Below are 27,038 nucleotides of genomic sequence, written 5' to 3' on the forward strand. Positions count from 1 at the left end.
CACTCTGAATCCAGCCAAAAATTCTCAGAAACTAACGTTATCTAGATGTTGGATTTCTTGATTGGTGATAATACATTATTATATTTGTTACGTTTGGAGAACGTGTTTTTGAATACACAATCTACAATCGACATTTCAATGGGAACACAATGTGTCTCGCTATTTGCCGGCCTGTTCCTTATGCTTCTGAGGATGGTTTTATACAGGAACTTATTCATGTTATTAGAAAGAAAGAAAATAATTTAACTGAATACTATTTCTTTACTTTTAGCAACATAGACGACGTTTTCGTACTAAATAATTTGAATATGATTACTATGTTGAACGCATCTAGCCAATCGAACTTGAGATAAATATACAACAAATACAGTGAAGTATACCTTATATCTGGACTAACATCTATAAATTGACAATATGGGTTGGTTAAAAACAACACTTTACGACAAAAGAGATGATTTCAGCTTCTCAATTTTGGAATTTCCATTTCTATGTAGCAAAATTCCAGCAGCATATGGAGTTTATTTATACCACTTGATACGATATTCCAGAGCTTGTATTTCATATCATGATTTACATGATAGAGCATTAATGCTCATTACGAAGATATTAAACCAACGTGACTTCCCAGTTACGGAAGGGGGGGGGGTGTACTTACATGAGAAATACGACGGGGGCAACATATGTGTCAGGATCTGTTTACCTTCCGTAACACTTAATATCATTGCCAGTTTAGCTGGGGTTCGTTCTGCTTCGTCTTTGGTTTTCTTCTATGATGTCTTTTGTGTACTTTTGTTTGTATTTCTTAGCTATGGTGTTGTCATCTTATTTACAATTTATGAGTTTCAGTGTCCCTCAGGCATTTTTTATCCCCCTTTCAAATTTCCCTTTCATAGATATTTAACCGTACATTAGTAAAAAAAAATGGGAAAATTTTGTCTCTGATTTCTGAACAAAAGAACATAGTTTACTTTCTTTAAACTAGTCTAAATAAAAGAGAATAACATATAAGGATTGGTTTTAACAGATTAATTTTTCGGGATTCTAGAAAGAATACTAATTTCCGGAAAAATCGGATGCAAACCCTTCCCTTCGCCTTTCTCTGAATACTTGTTCATTGAATATCATATATAAATATGTAAAATCACAATAAAACTGAACTTCGAGGAACATTCAAAATGGAGAGTCCGTAATCAAATGGCAAAATCAAATGCTCGAACACATCAAACGAATGGATAACAAATGTTATATTTCTGACTAGGTACCGGCATGTTCGTATGTAGATAATGGTGGATTGAAACCTGGTTTTATAGCTAGCTAACCCTCTCATTTGTATGACAGTTACATCAAATTTAATGGCATTATATTGACAACGATGTATGAACAAAACAAACAGACATATTAGGTAAAAATGTCAAAAATACAGCAGTCAGCATTCACATTAACATAAAAAAAAACTAGATGTTCATACATGTATGTACAGGATGACAACAAAATGATAGATTGTACTGTAAATGATATACTATCAAACATGTAATAGAAAGCTATTCTTCGATTTATTTCACTTGACTGGGCGGAGTTTAACCGGTTCGCTCATAATAGACCAGTCCATCGATAGATAGGTGTTTTAGGATAAACTCATCAATGAAGTGTCCAGTCATTGTTTTATGAATTTATTTAATGACACTGATAAGTGATTAGAAGTCAGTAATAATTACAACGGCAATCATTCTTATCACACACATCTTCAAATAGACTGTTCCTATGCAAATCTAAACGTAAGCTCCGCCCGATCATGCAGTTGAAATAGCATTGGTTATACCAGGTAAAAACTGTTGGTCCGTACAGATTGTAATTGTGTGGAATATGTGTTGATCCTATTTATCCATATTAACGCTATTGACTTTGCGTTTGCTGTGTTTGCTGTAAATAGAATCAAATAAAACAAAGCATTTAAATGTATTTCCTAATTTACAATCTTTAGGTTGTGTTTGTGTCTTTATATTCTAAGTAAGGTTTCTAACACTTTTTTTTGCCTTTTCCTCGTTTTTTTTTTTTTTTAATTTTTACTGTTCCTCTGGTATCCTGCGTCTAATTTTATAATTTGAAAATGTAAATAGTTACCACAGAAGGCTTACATTCCTGTTAAGTATAAACACCTGAGTTTGTATTTAAACAAGTGAAGTAAACGCTTCAACACAATTTAGATATCAGCATGTAAAGAGAACACATGATGTTGTAGTCAGTTTAATAATGCTTATTAAATAGAGGCGTCAAAGGGGTTGGTGGGATGGAGTATCTATACAAAAGAACATGAAATAAAATTTACATTTCCTGATTGACGATCTATTAAAAATGTCCTGAACGCTGATCTGTTTACCGATTTCACAAAACACGTATAATAACGAACCATTTGCACGGCTGCACGTGAAATAAAAATGGCGAAACACGTTGCACGAAAATAACCCTTTACCAACCTAATTAAAATGTGGTAAATAACACTACAGAGGGTATTGTCAAACTCCTATATATCCAATAGAATTTTTCTGATAAAGTGTGTGGCTAATTTTTTTTTGAAATATTGTAATTTTGTCAAATAATGTGTGTCAAGGTATTGGTACCACGTTAATAACTCGATATAAAAATAATAGGATTGTTTGATCAGTTTGTATCCTTCCGCTTACTGACGCATTGTTCTGTAGTAATTAGTACAAATGCCATAATTTGTCAAATATATTGAGTAATTCGTTTACCGACATTCACGGAAAAAGATGATGAGAACGATGATTTATGGTTACATTATGTTGATTTGGATTTTAATACCGGAACATGCAAATGTAATATATGTATAACCGTGTATTGAACTACCTCGTCTTCCTAAGCTGGATTTTGACAATGTCAGTTTACAATATGACAGTCTGAGAAGAGACATATACTAGTTACCCTAATTGTACACCTAATTATGACTTCGATCCAACTTTGCTCTTACCCTTCAATGTCGGGTGCTTATGAGACGAATGTATGGATGGATTGCTGTTTTACTTTAATCATAAAAAAATGTAATGTGTATTCAGGTCTAGAACATGATAATAGGATATAAAAATAAACCCTGCTTTGACTCAATCAACACGCTGAGCTGGATTTTACACGTTTTTGTTCTATCGGTAACAATCCTTAGGGACATAATTATGTTGCCCACTCTTTTACCCCAAATAGCGTGTAGAATCAACATGTATCAATTAGTAAATATTCGATGTTTGTCAGTCTGGATTTATACACAGATCCTTCCGCACCCAAGGCGAACACGAAACCCTTAAAACCCCAAGTGGTACTTAACATATAAATCCGATACAATAATAAGCATGATAGTAAACAATATTTGTAATCACATAAGTAACACGACGGGTCCCACATGTGGAGAAGGATCTGCTTACCCTTCCGGAGCACCTGAGATCACCCCTAGTTTTTGGTGGGGTTCGTGTTGTTGATTTTTTAGTTTTCTATATTGTGTCATGTGTACTATTGTTTTTCTGTTTGTCTTTTTCATTTTTAGCCATGGCGTTGTCAGTTTGTTTTAGATATATGAGTTTGACTGTCCCTTTGGTATTTTTCATCCCTCTTTTTTATGTGTATTACCTCTTATAGTGACAGCAAATGCAGGAAACAATGACGATGATGATAACAAATAGAATGGATCCACACACAGCAGCAACAATAATAGTCGTACAATCTGAAATAAAAAGTAAAATCACAAAAATACTGAACTTAGAGGAAAATCAATTCGGAAAGTCCATAATCACATGGCAAAATCAAATAACAAAACGCAATTAACGAATGGACAAGAACTGTCATATTCCAGAAATGGTACAGGCATTTTCAAATGTAGAAAATGGTGGATTAAACCTGGTTCTATAGCGCTAACCTTCTCACAAGGTTCTCAATAAATTCAATATAAAATAAGGATACAGTAATCTATGATGCATGCATTACACGGGACATTTTGCCATTCAATGCATCCGATATTTTACCCGGTAAAGTGCATGCTGGGAGTTTTTGTGTCATTGACAAGAGAACTTTAATGTGAATAATAAATATTTATACAGTTTCCTTTTAAAAACGTGTGTTAATGTGATACATGTATGTACAAATAGTCATTTACAGCTAACGTTTCTAATGCAGTATGTGTGTTATTATTGACACACTATTTAAAAAATACAAAGTTCGATCCTTTTGTAAGAAATTGTGCTTATCATTTCTTCATTAGGACCGTCAACCCCTTCTAAAAATGAATACAAGTTGTGTCCGTCATTAAAAAAATTCATTGGTGACCTATCGAAATCAATGCAATATAGAACTATACTTTCTGATGAAGAAAATTGAAAGTATCAACCTACATAATAAAAAGAACCCAAGAGTGTCACAAAAATTTAATAGAGAAATTTAATTTAATAATTATCTTGTTTGTGTTATACATAATATTACGGCTAAAGTTATAAACTATATGTTTATTGATTATTCACTATTGATATCCTTTTTTTTCTCTCTTTTTTTTTCTTTTTTTTAAATTGTTAAGCAATAAAGTCATCAAGCCCTAGAGATAATTCCTTGACTGGTAAGCTTAACATAATGTTGTCACGTAGAAATAAACTCATCATAGATACCAGGATTAAATTTTGTATTTAAGCCAGACGCGCGTTTCGTCTACAAACGACTCGTCAGTGACGCTCGAATCCCCACAAAGTTAAAAAGGCCTAAAAAGTACAAAGTTGAAGAGCATTGAGGACCAAAAATCCTAAAAGTTTTGCCAAATACAGCTAAGGGTAATATATTCCTGCGGTAGATAAGCCTTAGTTTTGTAAACAGTTAATTTGAACATATGACCATTTCAAATATAATTTATGTCAGCACAGTGCTGACTACTGGGCTGGTGATACCCACGGGAAATTAAAACTCACACAGCAGCGGCATTAACGCAGTGGTGTTAATACTGAAAAAGCAATAGATTGTGACACTAAATATGACAGCAGATAACAGTGTTGGTCCTTCCAAATAGTGAAGTTGAAATCATCTCTTCGTAAATTTTACGGACGCCATCACGAGTTAGTTGACTGTTATCGAATAACCGTTTTGCAAATGATATTGGAAATGTTCTTTACGTCGTAACTACAACCCCCTTCCCTTTCAAGAATGTAAAATACCGAATAAAATTATTTAACAAATTTGTTATCGCATAGGCAACACTACGGGTGCCACATGTAGAGCAGGATCTGCTTACCCTTACTGAGATCACCCCTAGTGTTTGGTTGGGTTCGTGTTGCCTATTCTTTAGTATTCTATGTAATGCCATATGTACTATTGTTTGTCTGTTTGACCTTTTCGTTTTTAGCCATGGCGTTGTCACTTTATTTTCGATTTATGAGTTTGACTGTTCCTCTGGTATCTTTCTTTTATCTTTTACAGAAGTTTACAAGAACATTATGTTTCAGGGGCCTCTAGCCTTTGTATATTTATTTTATTTTAGTTATATGTTTTAGAGGTTAGTATGATATCCATTTTCACTGAATAAGTACACATTTTGGAACCAGCTGACAACCATATCCATGTGAAGGATGATCTTGCTGTTTTGAAGACCCATTGATGGCCTCGGGCTGTTGTCTGCTTTTTGGTCGGGTTGTTGTTTCTTTGACATATTTCCCAATTCCATTCGCATTTTTTTAAACGTGTTATTCATTAACCTACCTGTTGGCTGCTTAGTTGTAACTGAGGCTCCTCCTGTTGTCGTATATAGTAAAACATTATTATAAAAAGAAAAACATATCATTGAGAAAAATATACTCAAATCATAGTACTCATGTTCATAAACAAAAAAAGAACGCCAACAAAAGTAAAAATTCAAATATTTCGAGCGTTGAGTTTAAATACTTTTTTATTATTATTTAAGCTGATTCAGCTTCTTCTGTTATGACTTTGATAGGTGCCACAATATTACGCAAAACATAAGAATATATTTGTGACACTTGCTATAACAGCGGATTATAACACAAATCTAAAAAAACGTCATATTTAATTCCAATGTACGAACTCTTCAAGAAAAATAATTCCAAAGCAAGTGATATTTGATGTCATGTCTATTTAAAATATTGTGGATTCATCATTATTTTTTGGACACCAATTGTCGTGGGTATCGTGGGAACAGATAAACCACGAAATCATCAACGAATAATACCTTTTCAATAGTATATGTATGGAAAGATTGGCAAAAACACGAAATCAAGTATTCACGAAAATTCAAGTTTTGAGCAATCTATTAAAATTGATACACACGAAAATGAATAAATCGACGAAAGGCTAGACTCATAATAGGGACATTTGCATTGTAAATGTCGACGGCACAAAAAAAAAAACGTTTCACAAAATGCTACACCGAAATGTAAAGACAGCGAGTTCATATCATTTAAATATAACGCAGATATGATATTTAAAATATTTAAAAAATAATAATAATCTGTTTCTCTGACGTATAATTTTGTTTTTATTATATATTACCTATGCAATTGGTGAAATTATATTCCATTAACTTTGTGCCATTACACTCCGCATCTCGATCCGCGATTGTATAACTCAGTATGTACAACTTGACTTGTTCCAACTCACAGTTTGAACAGTCCAGAGGATTGTCCTTAAATTGTCTATTGGTAAAAAAATAAAACAAAAATTTTTCTAATTTAATAAAAACTGCATGAATGGTTTGAGGATCCATGCATAACCGTAAGGTTTACAAACGCAATTAAAAAGCTGGAACTGCAAAATAGTCATGATCTGCACTTGAATTAGTAAAAACCATTTTATTTTAAGTCTTTAATATACTCGTATGCCTTGAGGGACAATTACACATATTCTATTGTTGACAAAAACTTTTTAAATCAACAAATGACATGTAGAGACATTTATACATATTAGTCAACATACCATAAATTTAAGGTGTTTATTATTATTACCCTCAAAAGAAGTACTCATAGTAACTTATTTCTTAGATATGACACGCCTTAAGATAATGATGAACTATTATGAAAACAAAATACGTTTATCTGTTTGAAATTTTAAAATGAATAACTATTAAGAATTAGGTTTACAAAATGTAAGATTATATATGAATCAGCAGATACGCAGTTTCTAATGGTCGGGAAAAAATATATTTTCGCCAAAGATTTACTTACATTCCTAAAAGCGCCGGTAACTTATTGAAAGTATTGACATTTAGTGAGGTGAGTTGATTATCCACCATGTTCCTGAAAAATATCATTTTGTAAAAAGTTACTATATCTTACACCAACTACATAGCAGTGCAGTCATACTTAAATATGTCATCTACTGACATGCAGTTAGGGTAAAATTAAGCAACTCAGAAACTAGAATCCTTCAATTACTATGCTTGGAAAACAGTTTTTGTTTGTTAGGTTTTACATCTCTTTGGTATTTTTCGCCTTTCTTTGGTAGTCCTATGAAACTGAAATTCTTCTTGCAACAATTAAGTCTTGCACAATGGTTTCTAATTTTTCTTTCCGAATAAAATCATAATTTGGGAGAATATGTCCAGATTCTTCCTTTCCTTAATAAATCCAATTGGAAATATTGCAAAAAGGGGCTATGTAAAAGAAAAGAGGGGCAAAAGATACCAGAGGGACAGTCAAAACTCGTAGATTGAACACAAACTGACAACACCATTGCTAACAAAATATTAGAAAGACAAACAGTCAAATAGTTGTACAGAAGACACAAAATAGAAAACTAAAGACTAGCCAACACGAACCCCACCAAAACCGGTGGTAATACCAGGCGCTCCGGAAGGGTAAGCAGATCCAGTTCCACATGTGGCACCCGTCGTGTTGCATATGTTATAAAAAATCCGGTAAATAGTCTTATTTGCAAAAAGGGCAAGGCAATTTATATAGTTAAAATTTCAGTGACATATTGGAGATTTACTGTAACTTTCCGATTCATAATATTAGATCAGGTGTCGTGATCGATCTATATAAGTTACGAACTTGTTTAGATTAAAAACTAGTCTGTCACAAAATACTAGAACTCAAGACATTCACATACACATAATCAAACAAAAAATTGTCATGTAGTGCTTAATTTAGTGTACTTCTAGTTACAGACGGAAAGACAACTTGGGTATGTAACGTTATCGTTGTATAAGAATGTTTGGCATCATTTCGATCATAACCGGTCTTTCTTGTTCCCGTACGCGTATACTAAGTGTTCCTGTAGCGAAATATCCGTGCAGAAAAAAATGTGACCAATATTACTTATTTTATTACTTTTCATAACAAATTTTATTTTAAGTATATATGATATTATGAGAACTGATATTATTCAATATCTTTTAAGCTGTTACACATAACCGGATAGCACCACAAGATGTCTTTATACACAAATGTATAACTGATGATAAACAAAAGTCGTTTACAAAATTGTTATCCGTTGGGAGTCCGTTGATGTATTGATCAAATTAAACGGGCGAGAAACGAATGCTCAACACACACAGGATATGCAACGTACAAGAAACGAAAACGTACCGGACAGAATGGATGTTGCACAAACATCCAACGAACGCTTACCGCATAAAACACCTAACGGAAGCGTTCTGGATTGAACGGACAAACACGATATGCGGAAAAATTGAAGGCGACAATAGTACAATGTAAATCGCATAAATATTCGAAACGTTTCCGTGTAACTAGTTTTTTTTTGTTCTTCAAAGTACCACCAAAGGGCAGAGCAGCTTGATAGCAAAGACTTGTTCTTACTCTAAAAATCGTTTTCAAATTATAAGATAACATATAATTAAAGGAGCAGGGGGACATACTACAATAACACACCAAGTCATCAATAGTTTCTAAAAATTTACTTGTTCAGCTACCTACACTCGTTCAAGCTTTGTCAATCCATTGAAAATATTGGGATCTAGCGAGATGATTAGATTGGAATCGAAAGATCTGAAAAAGAATATTTTGTAAAATGTATAGTGCAACTGCTTTTGTAATATAAATAACTACAAAAATACGTAAAAAATATATGCTAACTGAAAGGAATACAGATTTTTTCAAAACTTCACTTACATATTGCAAATTAATGAAATAGATGATTTTACATGTTGTTAGTTTGAGTACATTGTTTAATATCAAGAGATTTAACTTCATTATTAAGCACCTTATATTAACAGTCGATTGTTTTTGCAGTTCTGAAATACAAAAACGCATATCCAGTAAAGTTAATATAACGAGCACCCACTATATCGGCGCATGCGCAGTCATACTGGAATAGTTTAACTATTGACGTCAGTGCTTGAAATCTTATTATCTTCAAGTCTTGAGCGAGCTTAAGAGCGACACTGATTAGACTATTGTAGACGAAACGCGCGTCTGGCGTACTAAGCGAGCGGCAATTATATTTTGCAAAACTGTTTCTATCTGTTTCCACTGCATTTTTTTTTGGAGGAAAGTAATATTGGTCTACACATGTTCTTTTTTTCATTTGTTAGATGTATGTAACGCCAAAAAATAGCATAAATAAATACAAATGTATTTCTAGGACGATTGCAAAAAAATCCTTCACAATCTAAAAAAAATATTCATTTTGGTTCTCAATGCTCTTCAACTTCGTACTTTATTTGGCATTTTAATTTTTTTTGGATTCGGGCGTCACTGATGAGTCTTTAGTAGACGAAATGCGCGTCTGGCGTATATACTAAATTTAGTCCTGGTATCTATGATGAGTTTATATACAATTAGAAATTACATTTTACAATATTCAAGTAATGACTGTAATATTTTTTTCTGTCTATGAACCGCATTTTTTTTATGTTATTTCGAATAGATAGATAAAGTATTACAGTAATTTCTTAAAATCTATTTTGTCAATTCTATTTTAAACCGGAATGAACAATAAAAAAAACCCGTTGATGACGTCACGATCACATGACTAAATTACGTCTATGAGTTGATAAACAAAACACCGTCAGCCAATCAGAAGATGCTTTTTGACTAACATTAAATTACTAGTATATAAGATTATATATGAGCCAAGGAGACGGGAGACATAATGCGATAACAAATCTGGTAACCAATGGTTGCACTCATATCCTTTTTTCTGCCTTTAAATCTACTTACAAAAATCGAAGCCCCGTCAAGCCATTGAAAATATTTCGATGTAGTGAGGAAAGTCGATTACCGTAAAAATTTCTGAAAAAGAACATTTTGTAAAATGTATAGCTCAACTACTTTTGTGATACAAATAATTGTAAATTTACGTTGAAAATATAGGGCAACTGAAGGTAGGAAAGATCTTTTCGAAAAATTAATTACCTATTACCTAGAAAGATAATATTCATACGCAAGACGTTATATATCAAGGGATGTATCTGCAATATTATGACTTTATTTTAACAGTAATTTGTTGATTACAGTTTTGGTTACGGAAAAATTCATTCTATCTAATACCAACTAAATCAATAGCAATGCAGTCAGAAATAAATATTACCCATACTTTGTACCTAACATCGTATATTTCGTGGTGTTGACAATATCGAGTCATCATCTCGTTTATGTTGTTTATAGTCTATACCTTTCTGAATACATCGTTCACATCGTATACATCGTGATGTTGACAATATCATGCCAACATCGCGATTATGTTGTATATGAAATATGTACCTTTCTGATAACATCCATAACATCGCATACATCGCAACGTTAACAATATTATCTCAATATCGTGTTTATAATATATATATAGATATATTCTACAACTTTGTATTTATATCGTTCACATCGTATATACATCGTGATGTAGACATTATCGTGTCAACATCGTGTATAGATTGTAATACTGTCTATTACTTTCTGTGTACATCGTTAACATCGTATACATCACAATGTTTATAATATTATTTCAACACCGTGGTAAGAATGAATATATATTCTACAACTTTGTGTTTACATCGTTCACACTGTATATACACCGTGATGTTGACAATATCGTGTTTACATTGTTCAAATTGTTAACATATTATCAAAGTGATGATATACTCATATTCTAAAAAAAGAACTAATTTTGGGTAATCTTAACCGCAATAACTATTAAAACGATATGAACACAATTTAGTATTTAAATTGTAAATATCGCAATATAAACGATGTGAACACAACATCTTTTCAACATTGTATATACATCGCAATGTAAACAGTATGTAAGAGTGCGGCAAATGTTAACAAGTTGATACAATATCGAGGTAACATTGTATAAATCGCGAGGTAAATGATGTTAACACGATATCTTTACAACATTGTATATACATCGCAATGTCAACAGTATGTAAGAGTGCGGCAAATGTTAACAAAGTTGATACAATATAGTGTTAATATTGTATAAATCGCGAGGTAAATGATGTTAACACGATATCTTTACAACATTGTATATACATCGCGATGTAAACAGTATGTAAGAGTGCGGCAAATGTAAACAAAGTGGATACAATATCGTGTTAATATTGTATAAATCGCGAGGTAAATGATGTTAACACGATATCTTTACAACATTGTATACATTACGATGTTTACAATGTCATCGGTGCAAACAATATGTAAGAGATACATTAATGTAATGATGTACACACGATATCGAATATATATATTGTATAAATCACGATTTCGACAATTTTGATTGAACATTGTACACTGGACATGTTAGAATATACACAGAAAGTATATACAAAAAGTTATCAAATCGTGGATCTTTCTACGTATATATATCCAGGTTAAGACTTTATTCCACGACTTCATTTCTTATCATAATTATTACTTCTTTGATAGAGGACACCCGCGCACAAGGAAGCTATTACACGAAAAGTAGCAAGTTGTGAACTCATCAGTTCGTAAATGTTATGTACACCAGCATGTGTTGGTAAACCGTTGTTGACTATCTGTTTCACAGATGCCAACGAATATGTTTTTTCTTGTCCCCTTTTAAACGAAAATGACTAACTGAATAAGACACTCTACTGGATTTGTACTTACATAAGTATCAATGATAACCTTCCAGAGCACCTGAGATCACCCAAGTATTTGTTAGGGTTCGTGTTGCTCAATCTTTAGTTTTGCATGTTAAGCGTTAATGAACTGTTGGATTTTTTTTTCTAACCTTTGCAGTTTTTTTTCGACTTTTCTTTGGTATATTTGCCTCTCTTAGGCAGTCCTTAGTCATTTAACTAAAATAATACTTTCAGCAATTATGTTTTACATAACGGGTTCTTTTTTATAAGGAAAACAAATCCCGATTTCAAACTAAAACCGACAAAACAACAGAAACACTAAAGTGCAACAAAAAAAAATATACGACAGTGTAACACACAGAAACGATCTATAAGATAACAACTGCGTTTTTTCTAACTTGTTATGGGTCATTTCAAGAATAAATGGTGGGTTGAACATGGTTTGGTGTCTAGCCAAACGTTGCTCTTTTATGACAATGTTAGACATAAAAAAGATAAATGCACCAGATTCAGTGGTGCAATTCGTGTCTCTTATGATTTATAGATGATATACACACAAACTTAATACTTCTTTCCGAATGATGTGCACACATATGTGGTCTTTCTGTGTGACGTCATCACGTATAGTCGCTCTTTTTTCATGAAGTCAAAATCAGAAACTCAGAGGAAAGCAAGAACGTTTGACGTCTTAATTGGGTTTTGCCTAATGATGAAATTAGAATAGACGAGCTACACGATGATTAGATTAAAATCAAAATAGATCAGGAAAAGAAAAAAAACGGATAAGAATTTGAGAAAATGTTATATACCCGGTCACAAATGGTTGCAACAATACGAGGTTTTTTATTTGACTATCAATTTACTCACAATGTTGTAAGCGCTGTCAAGCCATTGAAACTGTACTCATCTAGCATGGTGATTTGATTAGAATCCAAAAACCTGAAAAATTGCAACTTCTAAAATGTAATGCTGATCTTTTAATTATATATGATCATAATAAATAAACGTAGAATTTATAGGCCAACTGAGAAAAAGACAGATCTTTCCGAAACACTAATAACCAAATGCACAGGAACGAATAGATAAAACAGGCATTTTGAAAGTGGTGTATCTTCAACATGTTCAAGGTTAGTTCTTTATCTTTTCAGTTGGTTGTTGTTTAAGTTTTTGAATTCAGAATTCAAACTATACAAGTTACTTTATCATATAACTAGATCGAAAGTGGTGCTGTGAGACTTCAATCAAAATTTTGCCGACGACAGCAATTGTCCTACAGGAACAGAGACGTGAACAAAAAAAGTGAATTTCAATCGCATTGAAGTTAAATATCATGGGATATATATGTTACTGTGAAAGCAATCAAAAGCCAACAAAGGTTAGTGGAAAGAAATAATAGTCTACAGTTAACAAATAGGCATGCCTATTTCTTGTTGGAGTTCGTGTTGCCTTTATTTTAGTTTTTTATGTTGTGTCGATTGTACTTTTATTGGTTTGTCTTTTTCTTTTTTGGCCTTGACTTTGTCAATTTATTTTTATCTAGATGAGTTTGAAAGTCCCTCTAGTATCTTTAGTCCCTCTTTTGTACAGTTCTTTGAACTTAAATCATCATACATTAATTACATCTTGCAATACTGTTTTTGTTGTTTCTTTGGTAAATGATTTTAGGGAATGAAAATTAATCTACACAAATTCAACTATCTACATTTATATTAAATCAAATTTAACGAATAGGGGCGAATTAGTTCTGACGTCAATAAAGAATAAGGAAAAACGGCAATTATATTTCTCAATTTTATAATTCGCCTTTTCAGAATCTAAAAGACTATATTGATAATCTCATTGTTCGTATACCAAAATGACAAAATATGACCAACTTGTTTGATTGCATTCAATCTATTAAATGTCCAAAATATTGAATGCCTTATGTGTATGACAAAATAGCATAACAAATAAATTTATTTTTAAGTAAACTCGGTTGCTATTGGTTGCTATCAATAAACTTACAAACTCTGAAGCGCTGTTAAGCCATTAAAACTATGTTCATTTATCAAGGAGATTTGATTATAACCTAATTGTCTGAAAAAAAAGATTTAAAAATGTATTGCTAAACAACATTTGTCATTTTACCTAGTACACATTTACGTTGAAAATATTAGTCAAACGAAGTTTGTACAGCTCGTTTCGAAATAACATTTTATCTATAAATAAACGGACTGATGTCAATTTTGTTTTAAAAGTTTTTATATACACAATTAATTTGTAACAGATTGAGCATACAGAAAAACAATTTAAACTACTATATAATAAATAGAAAGAAAGGAATGGAAAATTGATCTACACATATTTCATCATTTTTTTCTGCCAATTTTGTCCAACAAAGAGAGTCAATTTAAAGAGGAAAAAAAAACATGTCTTTTAACAATATAATTGTTTCTCAACTGGGCAGACTTGGAGGAGATCTAAGTCTAAAGTAATCACATAAGCAACTTTGACCAAACATCTTCATTCATCAATTATATTTTGCTCAATTGTAATATGTATTTTGTTAGGATTCTTTTGTTTTATTATTATACAGTAGTCATATTTGCCTTCATATATAAATATAGGAAGATGTGAGTGCCAATGTGACAACTTTCCATCCATATAACAATTTAAAAAAAAATAAACCATTATATGCCAATGTACGGCCTTCAGTACGAAGCCTTGGCTCACACCGAACAACAAGCTATAAAGGGCCCCAAAATTTCTAGTGAAAAACCATTACGTCAGGTAAAATGTAAATAGTATTTTATCTTTGATGAGTTTATATAGAACCACTGGGTCGATGACATTGCTGTTGAAGTTTTAATTTCCGGAGGATATCACCAGCCAACCAGTCAGCACCTTTTTGTGCTGAACTGAATTATCATTGATATGATTATATCTATAGATAAACCGTTTCCAAAATTTATAATTTTTGAAATACTAAGGCTTTTCTAGTTTAGTTTAAACATATGTTATTATTCCAAAAAGAGACAAATGGATTAGACACAAGTTTTTCAACTTAGTAACGTCTTCTCCAATATATACAGAAATATACACATGCATGAACATTACACAAATATGACTTTAACCAATTATTATATTAGCATGAAGATATAAAAATAAATTACATATAAAGTTAAAGAATCGAATCAATGGATATTTACCAATATTTAACCAATCGAATGCGCTTATTTTCAAAACAAATAAATACACAGACACCGAACTGTGTAAATTAAACATGTTAGTGTACATGACAAGTTGATTTAGTCATGTGTGAATGAATTTGTTTAAATGGAAATTACACACTCATAGTTTATAGTCACGGATTAACAGAAAAACGGAATAAATATGTATACACATAATTGTAAGTATCAATTTTGTTTTTTTACTTAAATCCATTAAAACGTTTCAAAATACAAAAGTCAATCATAAAGATCATTCGATTATCGTACCCAAAAGAACAAACATACATTGATCATGTTCTAGTAAAATCTGTTACAAAATAAGGTTTTCAAAGTTGAGAAAAACGCTTGGTACTTTTTATATACCTTTGTACAGATAGAAAAACGCTATCATTTTCTTCAGAATTCAAAGACTCACCACCAGAGAGCAATAACTTAATTGTAATATTGACAGCAGAAACATTGATTTCATTTATTATTAAAAGCCTTTGTGATGAAAAATTGTTACAATATAATAAATAATGCTTCATTGATGAAGCCACATAAACAATTGGAATCTTGCATTAAACAAATCAGATTGAAGAGTGCTACAATGGTTTCGCAACCTTGCATGTAAAACAGATAGTAAGCGGTCTCCAGAGCAAAAATGCCTCGGAGGTTTTTCATTCTTATAGTATAACATGTGCAATTTGCTTTTAAATGATGAAAATGTAGGACTCTGTCTAATAATAATAGCTAAAGTGTTCCACAATGTTAGGGATGCTGAGAAATAAGAATGTTGATAAACCGACAAACACTTCACTGAAATAGTGATATTGTGTCTGTTTCGTAAATTGTAATTACTAATATCAGACACAAATTCTGGAACCAAGTTCCTTTTGAAGGAAACTGAGTTTATTGAAAAAGTTAAAGGGGATATCAAAACTGTCATTGAAGAATATGAGTCTGATCCATTTATTGATATTGAGACAGAGGACAAACAGTTTAATATAAGCTATCAGCTTTTATGGGATATGATTAAGATGAAAGTTCGTGGATCTGCAATCTCATTTTCGTCTTTCCGGAAGAAGGAACAAAATAATAAAGAAAAAGAATTATTATACAAGATATCATTATTAGATAAAAAACAAAAACTCATAGAGAATAACTTGCCATCAGTACAACAAGAAAGGGAAGGGTTGGAACTAGAATTAAAAGTAATAAGAGAAAAACATGTTAAAGGGATAATTACAAGAGCAAAGGCAAGATGGCAAGTAGAGGGGGAAAAGGGAAGTAACTATTTTTGTAATTTGGAAAAAAAACATTATACAGAAAAAAATATTCCCAAACTTATTCTGGAGGACGATTCTGAGATAACGGATCCATGTATTATTAGAAATGAACAAAAACAATTTTATAAAAAATTGTATACTAGTTCTAACCCATTGTTACTTGAAACTCACAGGAGCACATTTCTTCAGCATGATAATCCTTTTATTACAAAACCTATTGAGGAAGAGGTGAAATCATGTGAAGGACCTTTATCAGTACAGGAATGTCTGTCTTCTCTTAAACATATGAAGACCTCTAAATCACCTGGTATAGATGGATTCACTGTTGAGTTTTATAAATTTTTCTGGAATGATTTTAAATGTCCACTAGTAAGATGTTTAAGTGAGGCTTTAGAGTATGGAAAGTTCTCTATCACTCCAAGACAGAGACTCATTACCTGTATACCAAAGGAGGGTAAGTCAAAGTTTTATCTTAAGAACTGGCGACCTATCACACTGCTGTGTGTAGACTATAAGATAGCTACAGCCAGTCTAGCAAATAGAATTAAAAAAGGTCTTGGTAAATATAATTAGTCAAACACAAAAAGGTTTTCTTAAAGGTAGGTATATTGGCGAATGTACTAGATGTTTTTTTTTTTTTTTTTTACTTTTAGTCGATTTTGAAAAAGCTTTCGACACAGTCGAATGGTCTTTCATATATGAGGCGTTAGAGTTTTATGGATTTGACCATACATTTATAAATTGGATTAAGGCTTGCTACTGTGATGCTTCTTGTGCTGTGTTGAATAATGGTTATATTTCCGATTTTTTTTTCATTAAATAGAGGGGTCCGTCAAGGAGATCCTTTATATCCTAACCTATTTATTTTAGTGCTAGAATTACTAATACAGCTATGAAAAATTACCCTGAGGTTGCGAGTGACACAATTAATGACTTTGAATTTCTGTTGAGTCAATACACTGATGATTCTTCCGTAGTCCTGGATAGTGACCAAAAATCCCTAAATCAGTGTTCATACTTGTTTCATAAATTTTCAGAATGTGCTGGACTTAGGCGTTATGTTGACAAAACCGAAGCCGTATGGATTGGGGCAAAAAAAGGGTAGTATGGAAAATCTTTTGCCAGAAAAAAATCTTGTTTGGAACCATGTTGGAGGTTTAAACTACTAGGTATATGGTTTGAACTTGCTAAACTGGATAAAACTCTATGTAATTTTACAGCCAAGATAAACAGTATCAAGTCATTACTCAATACTTGGGCTTATAGAGAACTGACATATATTGGGAGGGTTGTAATTCTAAAGACTTTAGCACTTCCCATTTTGGTTCAAGTTCTGACTGTCCTTCCTAACCCCCCAGAAGGGGTTTTGGGGGAGATTCAGAATATATTTTTTTAACTTTTTATGGAAAGGAAAACCTGATAAAGTGAAAAGGGCAGTGATAATGTCCGAACACTGTGATGGTGGTCTTAAGATGCCCAATATTTATTATTTTTGCTATAGTGTAAAAATGTCTTGGCTGTATAAATTATTAGATCCCCAAAACTACTCTCCTTGGAAAGTCTTGCTACTTAGTTATATACAAAAATTTGGGGGAACAAGATATTACACTTAAGTCAGGAAGGTTTACTTTATTTAGCAGAAAAGGTTAATCCATTTTGGCATGGTATCCTGGTCAATTTTTCCAAGTTAAAGGATAAGTTAAAAGCTGAAAACAATACTAAAATTTTGACCCAGTCCATATGGCTGAATCCAAACATCAAAATAGAAATTTAAAAAAATATTTTTCACATTTTTTGGGAATGTAATGTATCACAAAATTTCTGGCTATCCGTTATAGATTGTATTAAAAATTATGGCATTCTCCTGCCTTTCAGTGCAAAATAAGTCATTTTGGGTGTGTCTGAGGATTTTGTCAACAGTAAAATAGTTAACAATATTTTGTTGTATTTCAAATATTATATATACAAATGTAGATGTAAGAACATATCCCCCACAAAATGTGGTATGGTAGAATATTTAAGATATTGGATTAATATAGAAAAATACTCTGTATGTTTCTTAACCCCTGTACAAAAAGTAAAAATGGATCAGAAATGGCATTTGTTAGAAGAAGCTTTTATTTAATTTATTTGATTAATTAAAAAAATCTTTTTGTTATATTTATATCTATATCTTATTATATCAATATGACTTAATTGATTTATCAAGTATTACTTTAGTTTTAAAATGTGTATCGAATACTGTAGTATGTAATTTCACATGTTTCATCATCAAAAATAAAATAATTACAAAACTAGTCATGTAAATAATCTGGAGCCTGATTGTAATAATTTTATAAAACATGGCTAACTTTTTTACCTCCCGCTTTACGCTTAATTTTTCCCATCCCGTCTCCCTGTAAATAGCGTTTCGGCTAGCATAACTTGGTCATCCAGTAACTATGCGAGCAGCCTCGATTTGAATATTTTCTATCCGATCAGAATTTGTGTTCCCACAATTATCCCAAACTTCTGATGAATACTCAAGTATCGGACGAATAAAAGGCTTTTCTACCTCAGGAATAGATTACTTTAGCTTTATTTGACAACACTTTTAGGAATTTTGGTCCTCAATGCTCTTTAAATTCGGCTTTTATTTGACCTTTTAACTTGTTTGTATTCGGCCGTCACTGATGAGTCTTTTGTAAACAAAACGCGCGTCTGGCATACATATAGAATTTAATCCTGGTATCTGTTATGAGCTTATTTAAATCGATTTACACTTTCCAATATACACAATTAATTATCACATTACAATAGAAAACACAATCTCAAATACTTTCCTGTTTGCATACAATTTATTTTATTTAAATAATAATAAATATTTTGTGATTTTACTTTTTATACACAAAATATTATCACTAATTTAGAAAATGTATGAAAATGACGTTAACAAACTGATCGATTTAGCGATTTATTATGCAGAAGCTTTAAACCTCGGAAACATGATGATCAATTCTTCACACAGGCCGAGTAACCTCGTACAGCTTATAAATACATGTAACATCAAACCCTCCACTTGTAATAATTTTTTTCATCTTTAAGTTTAAACGTTCCACAATCTATCGTTATAACACAATCATGAACGGTAATTTGTTTTTAACTTTAATTCAAAAAAGTACTTACAAAGTGGTTGCTGAATTCGGAATTGCAGATGGAACTGTTGTTAGATTTAATGATCTGCATTCTACAGTATTGCTAGCGCAAGAACATACATCAGGACAGCCTAAGACAGTACTTGTTAAGACAGTACATATAATTAATAAAATGGTTTGTCGCATTGTCTCTCTAATATACCTGCAAAAGATCATTGTGGTATATTTTAGTATCATTACCTGCATATTAATTAAATCTAAGGAAAAAAAAAACTTATCTTAAAATGACTGAATTATTTTATAAATAGTGGTGCATTACTGTGTCTGATACTCATTATACATTATATGAAAAAGATGATGTGATATGATTGCCAATGAGACAACTCTTAACAAGAGACCAAAATGACACAGAAATTAATAACTATAGGTCACCGTACGGGCTTCAACAATGAGCAAAATCAGCTGTAAAAAAAACATTTTTTTAAAACAACTTTCTTTTAACTGAACGGAGAACAGAGACAATATAATAAATATTTATTTACAGATTTTAACATCCTACATTATTTTCAGATTTATAAAATCGAGATTGGTAAGCTATCTTATTTTAAAGTCAGAGTCTTGTTAAAGTGAAGGAATGTTTTACATGAAAACCGCAACTATATCGAGAGTAGTAAACACTTATTAAGATGGGTTTTTTGGGGGGCTTGTGTGTGTTTAACAAAACTTGCATTTTCCTAACTTCCTTAATAAAACTACAAAGGGCTTAATAGTTTCATACAATAAATATGTAACGATCTTTTAAATGAGATAAAAACAGCTAACAAAATCACTGACATTGTTTGTCTTTATCATGTTTATATCAGAAGAAATATTTCCATTCTAAATACAATATAAATATATTTAAAAAAAGGAATGTAAATTTAGAGAAATGAACAAATATTTTCTTCTGATTAGCAGTCAGGGGCATTAATTTAACAAGTAACAATTTTTATGACGTATTTGCGTTATTTTTTTCAAAGCTCTTTCTTATTCCCGTTTGATTTTTTCTGCGAGTAAGGGGTAAACTGTAAAATAATGCATTCGGACACACTGATTACAAATCTCACACCTGAACAGAGGGTAAAATTGTTTAAATAACATCCATTGCAAATTACATCATCCTGATCAGAGGGTAATATATTTTGAATAACATCCAATGCAAATTACATCATCCTGATCAGAGGGTTATATATTTTAAATAACATCCATTGCAAATTACACCATCCTGTAAATTTTAAATCATAAAACCTTTTCAATCACTGGATAAGTAATACACGATTTTAGAAAATATAGGTTTATTTATTATACCTGTAAAACACAACTGTACGAAGGTATGAAAATGTGTTGAACTGCATTTTGTATGACAAACTTTATTTTTATGATTTTAAAATATATTTCTACTGCAACTTTAAAATACTTTACTTTTTGAAACAGTTATCAAGGATTGCTATGAAAGTTCTATCAATATTTATTTATTGTGTAACATTTTTGGTTTTACAAAAAATAATTAATATTTATTAAAATGCCTCAAATTCTATTATATATATTGTAATACTAGTATCGTTACGGATATTTGAATCATGGCTTGAATTTCTAGCATATTTGATGTTCCTAAATAAAGTAATGTGAACATGTTATCATGTATATGTGAATTCATTTTAACGAAACTAAATTTATAAAAAGACACTTGTGTTATACAACAGAAATTACTTCTTTTAATTATCTTGTTTATTGTACAGGCAACAGTATTATACCGATGCTCAAAACTCATAAATCGATTAAAAAAACAAATCCGGGTCACAAACCAAAACCGAGGGAAACGCATTCAATATAAGAGGACAACGACGACACAACATTAAACTGTAACACACACAGAAACGAACTAAGCATTTGACAAAATCCGATGAGAATAACAAATATAACATCAAAACTAAATACATACATTTGCAAAAGAAGCATTTATACATTGTATATAGAGAAGTTATGGTTAGAGGGTGGGATACGGTGTTTGCGCAATGCTAGGTGGCATTGTCGTAGTAGTTACAAGTCAAAAGTACAGGTTCCAATCCCGCTCGGGTAGGAGGTTACTAATCAGATCTTCTCTACCATCATTAGGTAGATTTTTTAGGTCCTTGATACATATAGGTATGCATAGAAGTTCTTATTTGATAAGGTACAATATATAGATACAAAAATAAACAGGTTTAGGTTGAAGAATTAGTCGAGTTTGGTTGATGTGAATCGTTCCCAAACTTTCTAATGGAATTGTAAATTGCAAATTGTCAATTCATTTAGATGACAAAAATAAGTTTTAAAAATCGTTTGACTAGTTCAAACAGACCAGTAAAGGTTTATCTGTTGGTGTCCGCGTTTATCACAGTTAAAATACATCTGTGTTTGTTAAATGTGAATATCAAATACATTTGCATCTCTCAGATCCCTGCATTAATTAAAACACTAATTGATCGCTGATAGCTGATAGCTGTCAGGGTAAGTCTCTCCTATAATCTGCTTGATACGTCAAATACGCTATTTCTGATCACACAGTCAACCATCGGTCACCGATAATTCACTGATCAGTCGAGTCCACGTCCAAGGTTTAGGAATAAAGTTTCGAAGTATTATATTGAGTATTTTTTACTATTCTGGTTTGCATCCTCTCATTGTGTTGTTTGTGTTATCTTTGTTATCTTTCACGTTTGCTTATGTGCTTTGTGCATATTACTTTTTTTGTTTATTTGATACGTATGACGTGGCTCTGTACTTAAACATCCTGCCATAATGTTATTATTTTTTTATAATTTTTGTAATCTTGTCTTTCATATTTGCTCATGGTTTGTCGATATGCCCTTTTGTGTTCCTTTGATACATAATGACGTGACTCTTTTTTAGAAGAAATACACAATAAGCATATAGACAATCGACAAGAAAGAAAAGATAAAATTATCATATAGATTCTGCACAGAATATACCTAAAATAACTAAAGTGTATATACTATGTTCTTTTTATACTTTGAGCGACATTTTCTTTTTATCTTTATCTTAGTGACGCTTACATTCTGACATCTGACGGGCGATTCTACGTCAGAGTTTCAATCTTTATGGTTGAATTTAACATACTTAACATACTTAAATGAAATACACAAATAAGATAGCAATAAAAAATGTTGTTAAATTTAATATATGTTTTTTTCGTGCTTCTTTCTTAAATATTTGTTTTTTTTTATTGTGATTAAGATTGCAACAAAATATTGACTGTTGTACCCCTAATTTTGTCATTTTTACCATTTATATCTGATTGTTTTGTTTATGCATCGTTGCCAATACAATGCCATTTGATGCGAAAGTCGTCAAAGAGATAGGTTTAACACTATTAAACAAGGTTCAACCCACTATTTTCTACATAAATTAATGCCTGTACAAACCCTTTGATTTTGTCGTTTGATTAGGGACTTTCCGTTAAATTTTTTTGTGATTTTACACTTTTTCAGACTATGATTCCTTCAAAACTTTTACTATTTAAGTTGTCCTATCAGTCTTACAAATTAAAATATTTAAAACATGTTGTACAAATGTTATGTTGACATTTAAATAGTGATTTATGTCAAAAAGAAAGCAGGGTAGACATTAACCGTCGCCATTTATTCAAGATTTAAATTCTATTATCCGTATGCCTGAATGGATTTTAAAATAAAACATTGGTGGATTGTCGTGAGATATTTTGTTTTTAACAATGAAATTTAGTTCATGTTTGAACCAGTGATGACTTATATAACGTCATCATAGGAAAAACGCTGGAATTTATGACTGTTTTTAAAGGACAAGGTATGATAAGAGGCGTTTTTGGCCTCTTTCCCAAATAAGTTTATATATACATCATTGATAGCCTTCGTATAGAAACTATTCAAAACTATGATTTGTTTTATGTTCCGGTGAAACGAAGGTTGCCTAGAAACGGTTTTAATAAATAGCCAAATTATCACACATGCATTGCTTTCTTATTACACATTAGCACAATTCAAAATAGTATTGTTTGTTTTGGGACCTTCAAAAAGTTAATTCAAAAAATTCTTGAACTCAGAGGAACATTCAAAACGGGAAGTTCATAATCAATTGTTAAAATCAAAGGATAAAACACATCAAACGAATGAACAACAACTGTCATATTCCTGACTTGGTAAAGACATTTTCAAATGTAGAAATTTGTGGATTCAACCTGGTATTATAGCACTAAACATCTCACGTGTAAGACAGTCGCATCAAATTCAAACATGTTTCTTAATAGGTTAATAGCCTCGCAACATTAAATAAGCTATACTTATCTAAAACATGTGGTTCTATTTGATAAACATCCTCACTATATAATGCATAATCAGGAGTAAACATCCTTACTATATAATTCATAAACAGGAGTATCCATAATGAAAAGGCCTTACCAGATGGTGACACAGGAGTATACATAATATAAAAAGGCCTAACCAGATGGTGACACAAGAGTATAAATAATATAAAAAGGCCTAACCAGATGGTAAAACAGGAGTATACATAATATAAAAGGCCTTACCAGATGGTGACACAGGAGTTTACATAATATAAAAAGGCCTAACCAGATGGTGACACAGGAGTATACATAGTATAAAAAGTCCTAACCAGATGGTAAAACAGGAGTATACATAATAAAAAGGCCTTACCAGATAGTGACACAGGAGTATACATTATATACAAAGGCCTAACCAGATGGTGACACAGGAGTATACATAATATAAAAAGGCCTAACCAGATGGTAAAACAGGAGTATACATAATATAAAAAGGCCTTACCAGATGGTGACACAGGGGTATACATAATATAAAAAGGCCTAACCAGATGGTGACACAGGAGTATACATAATATAAAAAGGCCTAACCAGATGGTAAAACAGGAGTATACATAATAAAAAGGCCTTACCAGATGGTGACACAGGAGTATACATTATATACAAAGGCCTAACCAGATAGTGACACAGGAGTATAAATCATATAAAAAGGTCTAACCAGATGGTAAAACAGGAGTATACATATTATAAAAAGGCCTTGCCAGATGGTGACACAGGAGTATACATATTATAAAAAGGCCTTACCAGATGAAGGCCTTACCAGATGGTAAAACAGGAGTATACATAATATATAAAGGCTTAACCAGATGGTGACACTACGTAAAAATAATTTACAAATTTCACGTAATACAAATTTAACTGACAACAACGACTACAACTTTATTACCATGTTCTGACTTTGTGCAACACTACGGGAATTTAGCGAGATTTGGCATCTTTTCAAGAGCCAAACCTTCTCTGATATAAGAACATGTTATAACAGTATAAGAAAATTGTTATCAGATAAACGTCTATGTTTAGGTTTCTCTGTTAGCTTGTACTTATTTTTTTTAGAGAATAAAGTATATATCTATCTATTTATATGTAAAAAAAAAATAGTACAAAATTTTTACTTACCTCACCTGAAATAAAATACAACCATAATCGTCGTTTGATGAGCATTGAACTGTGGTTTCAATCATTAATGTTTCCGCTTTAATATGCAAACTGTCACGGTAGAACGTTTAAGATTATAAAAAAACATAGTTCATATTAGACTATCAACTCAATGAATGTCATAGATCGTTAAACACGTACATATTTGAAACTCAATGTATTAGGTTGAATTTTGATCAAAAACAATATTGTTGTTAACAAGATCATTCTTCTTATAGTTCAAATTCGTGTACATGTAAAATAAGGCCAAGTCTATGTAATGATGTCTTGTTGCATTATTACGAAGTAAAGGGGTTTGTTAGCGGCATATACCTGTTCGGTCAGATTTGTCACGGGAAGTTTTTTTCTTTTGAACTAGACAAATTGTATTGCACAAAACAAAACATGTAAAACTAAAGTGTATCATGTGCCTCAAAAGGGTAAGCATATATTGCTGCACATGTGACAACTGTTTCGTTGATCATATAAGTACAACCCTCCAGAAACAGTTATTATTGCAATTGTTCAACAAAAATTTTAGTCGTACACTTTTATATATTGCTTCTAACAAATTACAAGACCAATAAAGACAAAAATAAGTATAAATACAGAAGATAAAACACTTAGGGTATTTAGTGAAAGGTGTTTGGGTATTTCATGGTATGTTGATCATGTTTACTTATATAAGTCAACACCATTGGCCTAAATATATAAAGAAGAAAACGTAGGGATAAAAGAAAATCTTCTCCATAACCTTGAAAACCTCTCAAAGAGATATGCTCTCTTTTTGGAGCAAATTGCCATTTATGCAAAGATATATTTACCAATAAACACTTTTGTTTGGTATATGTGCTTGTTATCTCACATTTTGCGCCCATCCTGCTGCTCATGAATGTAAAATTCTTTGATATATTCCACATTTCGTTACAACAATCATGTTCTCTTTTCACGAATGTGACCCGCCGAATCAGGCTAATTACCGGGCCTTTGTGTTTTCGTTTTCCTTTAGAGTTTTTTAAATCACATAATTGAGGCTTTTTTTATAGCATTTTAATACTTATATAAGGTTCTGTATGAATATTATTGGTGTTAACACATGTTTCAGTGGTACAATTTTTCATGATAGCTTTCTGACACAAAACGAGCACATCTTTACAAGTGATATATAAGAAATATGCAATATCCTAAAAAATCATAGAGATAAAATAACACCGTTATACATTCACAGCAAAATTAAAACTCCTTGCATTATTAAAACGATAATGATTTGGATACATTCACCCTTATTTTCACATTATTAGATAAAACTTTAACAAAGATCTTTATAGTTTTGTAAATTGTTTTCATAAAATATTTTGTTCATTAAAAGTCCCTCATAAGACTTCACGAACTGTCTGGTAAGATACGGATATTGATGAATCAAATACGCATGTTTAAAAAAGTAATGTTTGGATTTAATAAACATGTCCGAAGTTGTACTTAAGTCTATTTATGAAACGAACATAGTTTGCTAAATCATTGCCAAAAAATCGTTTTTTATTTTTAATGTATCGTTGTATATTAAATCTTTTGACTGTTTAAATATACATTTCGTTTTTGAATATCATTCTCAAAATGCACAAAACCATTAAAACGAATTAAAAAATTAAAATGTAATTATCTAGCATTATCTAGATATACGCCTAGTGTTATATGTGGGAACTTTTGATTTTGTGCAACATCCATGACATCATGTTCTCTAAGTTTTGTTTATTTCACATTCATTAAATCATACGTGGACTACTTTTTATTTAATTTGTGCACTCGTATGACACAAGTGAATCCAAG

At 31.5% G+C, this 27,038-nt stretch overlaps 1 protein-coding gene across 2 annotated transcripts; it reads right to left on the reverse strand.

Moving 5' to 3' along the window:
- Positions 1 to 1,192: 1,192 nt before the first annotated feature.
- LOC134691652 (slit homolog 1 protein-like) lies at positions 1,193 to 25,297 on the reverse strand. Of its 2 annotated transcripts, none has more exons than XM_063552210.1 (11): positions 25,194 to 25,297; positions 19,695 to 19,865; positions 14,057 to 14,128; positions 12,920 to 12,991; positions 10,173 to 10,244; positions 8,928 to 8,999; positions 7,215 to 7,286; positions 6,544 to 6,686; positions 5,737 to 5,769; positions 3,634 to 3,727; positions 1,193 to 1,920 (listed from the first exon to the last, which is right to left on the reverse strand). In XM_063552210.1, the coding sequence occupies exons 1-11, from the start codon at positions 25,256 to 25,258 to the stop codon at positions 1,875 to 1,877; spliced, it is 912 nt and encodes a 303-aa protein (XP_063408280.1). In that variant the 5' UTR covers positions 25,259 to 25,297; the 3' UTR covers positions 1,193 to 1,874. The 2 variants fall into 2 exon arrangements, with proteins under 2 accessions (XP_063408280.1, XP_063408281.1); XM_063552211.1 differs by having other exon boundaries at positions 25,199 to 25,273.
- Between the last annotated feature and the right edge of the window lie 1,741 nt (positions 25,298 to 27,038).

This window comes from Mytilus trossulus, chromosome 11, assembly GCF_036588685.1.
Source record: "Mytilus trossulus isolate FHL-02 chromosome 11, PNRI_Mtr1.1.1.hap1, whole genome shotgun sequence".
Classification (NCBI taxonomy): Eukaryota; Metazoa; Mollusca; class Bivalvia; order Mytilida; family Mytilidae; genus Mytilus; species Mytilus trossulus.

What these genes read in the sequence shown, in the direction of transcription:
- LOC134691652 (XM_063552210.1), bottom strand. Translation starts at nt 25,258, where the DNA reads ATGATTGAAACCACAGTTCAATGCTCATCAAACGACGATTATGGTTGT. An exon ending in TTGACGGGGCTTCGATTTTT is followed by an intron (nt 9,000 to 10,172) that starts GTAAGTAGATTT and finishes ATTCTTTTTCAG; the next exon opens with ATCTTTCGATTCCAATCTAA. An exon ending in TTGACAAAGCTTGAACGAGT is followed by an intron (nt 7,287 to 8,927) that starts GTAGGTAGCTGA and finishes GATATTTTTCAG; the next exon opens with GAACATGGTGGATAATCAAC.